At 40.6% G+C, this 3,075-nt stretch overlaps 1 protein-coding gene across 1 annotated transcript; it reads right to left on the reverse strand.

Moving 5' to 3' along the window:
* Window positions 1-957: 957 nt before the first annotated feature.
* LOC108368250 (achaete-scute complex protein T3-like) lies at window positions 958-2,441 on the reverse strand. Its single transcript, XM_017623069.1, has one exon. It carries the CDS (start codon window positions 2,278-2,280, stop codon window positions 1,390-1,392), a length of 891 nt encoding a protein of 296 aa, XP_017478558.1. The 5' UTR covers window positions 2,281-2,441; the 3' UTR covers window positions 958-1,389.
* Window positions 2,442-3,075: the final 634 nt, after the last annotated feature.

Genomic DNA, 3,075 nt, shown 5'->3' on the forward strand with positions numbered 1-3,075 from the left:
GTAACATCATTTTAGCTAACAAGTAATTTTTTGAAAAAAAAACCGACTTCAATTCTCATTTAAAAAACTACATATACTAGTGAACCCGCATGACGTCAAAACGCCAACATTTAATTAAACTATTTAAACAGGTGAAACCCTATTCAATAACCTCTAAAAATATTCCTAATGATTAATCTAAACCATTTCTCAGTGGTGCTTTTAAAGTTTACGACATACAACAATACGACACTTACGACACCGTTGTGAATCCCCCAATAATTTCTTGTAACTCTTTCATTTGACATCCATCGCTCATATTTCATATAACTTGGGTATAAAATAGTTCAATTAGACTTCTTAAATAGGTGGCAACCCTACCCAAGATATTTCCAAACTGNACGTGGTCCAAAGTTATGCGGTAAGATACATAAAAAAAAATATTCCGACGAACTGATAACCTCCTCCTTTTTTGGAAGTCGGTTAAAAATGCAAATCATCTCTTGCCATGCTAATTCAAAAATTCAAAATAAAACTTTGAAAAACGGTTGCATTCCTTCATTTTAGGTAAAAATTACATAGGAATATATGTGGGTCCAGCCAGACCTATGTGTTACGAATGTGATGTATTAATCAACATATCTATATATCTAGCTTTATATATATGATACCAACACGATTTTTTACAGATTGGTAATTCACTAAACTTTAGTAAGCTACCTGAAATTTCAAGCCTCTAGCTATATCTAAAGTACCCTTTTTTGTAATTTGAAAATGGAAAAGGCCTGGCTGGACTCATGTGTCAGACGAAGGGTAAGGTAATGGTTTATCTGTAGGTAGCTCGTCACTTGTTTTCTGTCGCATATGGACGCTAGTCTTCATAATTTCAACACCACTAAGGCAAAATATTGCTGTATACTAAAAATTTAATTTCCAAGAATAAAAGGTATACAATTTTTGTTTTTCATTGGGTTTTGTTTTATTTGGTTTGTTTTTCTTTGTTTTGTATTTTTTTAGAGTGGTTTGCTTAGTCTTACAATTATTTAGTTTAGTGTCCTCCATTGCTTAAAACTAGCGCTTAGCTTATGAGTAGGGTTTTAAATCATTTGTCTTCCATGAGTTAAAATTCTTAAAAAAAAATATACTTAAACTAAATATTTTACAACATAAAAACATTTCGAATTTACAAGGCACTATTTACAATTTTTAAGCAAGGTCAAGCAAAAGCTCTTCCTTTTTATGCACAACAGTCACTAAAATTGAATATATATATAAAATGTATCTTTGTAACGATACTGAGTCCTGAGTTGCCACTGGGCTATGATGTCTCTAAAATTTTTGCTACTTCCTCATTCGAAGGCAATTTTTCACTGCGCAGGTTGTTTCAGTCACTGATTGCGCCGCCTTGGCTTACTGCTCTTGCCATGAAGAGATATAGTCCAACAGTTCCTCATCGTCGGGTTGCTCATCTGCAGGTGACAAATGCGCAAACTCGTCAAAGGATTCAAACTTGAAGTGCGTCTGAGCAGGCTGTTGGTGCTGCTGCTGCTGCAGCTGCTGGTGTTCGAGTTTCACTGGTTGCAAATAATTGACGCCACCAATCGAAATATCCGAATCGCCACTGAAACTAGGCGCCGGTGAAACTGAAGCCTCTGAGTGATAGGATTGTTGCAGCTGATTGTAGGCTGCTTCACTGGGACTGCCCATCGAGGAGTAACCATAGTTGCTGCCATCGTTGCTGGACTCATCGCAGAGTGTGCCGGTATGAAATTTATTTTCGGCTGGCTGCGACTCATCGAGCATATCCTGCAGACCGCGTATGTACTCGACAGCGATGCGTAGCGTATCCACCTTGGAGAGTTTCTTGCTGGCGCCTCGTCCACCATGCGACAACGTATTGATCACCGTTTGTGGCAGATGCTGACGCAAGTTGGCAAAACCGTTGTTCACCTGCTTGACACGGTTGCGTTCGCGCGCATTGCGACGTGCCACCGATGGCAGCTGCTCGCCGTACGGCACATTCATGTAGGTGTACTTCTTGCGCGGCAACATGCCACCACCACCACCTGCGGCACCCACTTGGATGTTGTGAAGATTGCTGTTGCCCAAAACTTTTGGTGCCGGTGCGATGGTCTGGTGCTTCTTGTGCTGATAGGCGGCGGTATGGAGGTTTTGTTGTTGCAGCTGCTGTTGTTGGTGTTGCGCCTTTTGTAGCAACATTATGTTGCCGTTCAACATTTGGAAATGGTGTTGTTGTTGATGTTGCTGGTAACCCGTTTGTGGCATGCAAACACTTGCCATTTTTGTGCGAAATTTATTTGGGTGTGCGTTTTTGCGTTTTAAAAATTTGAACTAATAAAACTTCTTTCTCGCTTTTGATTAGATTGACTTTGCACTGATTTTCAACTACTACTTTCTACTTTATTTTCTTCGGTGTTGTTCTAAGACGAGCTTGTGTGGCTACGAAATCAAATGCCGTAATGATTCCCTTCGTCCTCTGGTAGTGGCTTAAGTACAATTTGAAAGTGAAGCAACAGCCAACATAGCAGCAGCTCTGTTCACTCTTCTCGCCTACAGCAGTGCCACTCCATTGAGTACAGTGTGAGTACGTAGCATACCTGCTTCCTCCCCTGTTGCTTGTCATTGCCCTGACAGAGGGTTAAACAGTGGCGCAAGTGATCGTGCCTTAGCAATGTTCTCGATCAGTGCCATGAACAGCTCGCGCGCACCTCAACATAAATTGGGTTCTTCGTTTAGAGCTGCGATGGATCAACACCACACTACACAGTGTAATCAAAAGGGTAGTGAACAAGAGGGAGCACAAAAATGCGAGCGGCAAGATACAGAGAGAGAGTGTCAGCTAATAAGAATATTTTTTAGGGCCCCTTAGGCAGTTGGTTGTGTTATGTGGGGACTAAACAGTTTTCTGAGTATTTAGTTTGTACAATTGTGATGTGCAGGTTACAGTGGCTTAACAGCGACAATGTTGGTTTGCAATCAGAACGAAAAGGCCAATCTTTTAACACAAAAAAAGTGACGTGTGCCAACATACTCACGTACATACATGTGTTCGCCCTTATGTGCACATGAATGTAT

This window comes from Rhagoletis zephyria, unplaced genomic scaffold (assembly GCF_001687245.7).
Source record: "Rhagoletis zephyria isolate East Lansing unplaced genomic scaffold, Rhagoletis_zephyria_1.1 Rzeph_scaffold_03026, whole genome shotgun sequence".
NCBI lineage: Eukaryota > Metazoa > Arthropoda > Insecta > Diptera > Tephritidae > Rhagoletis > Rhagoletis zephyria.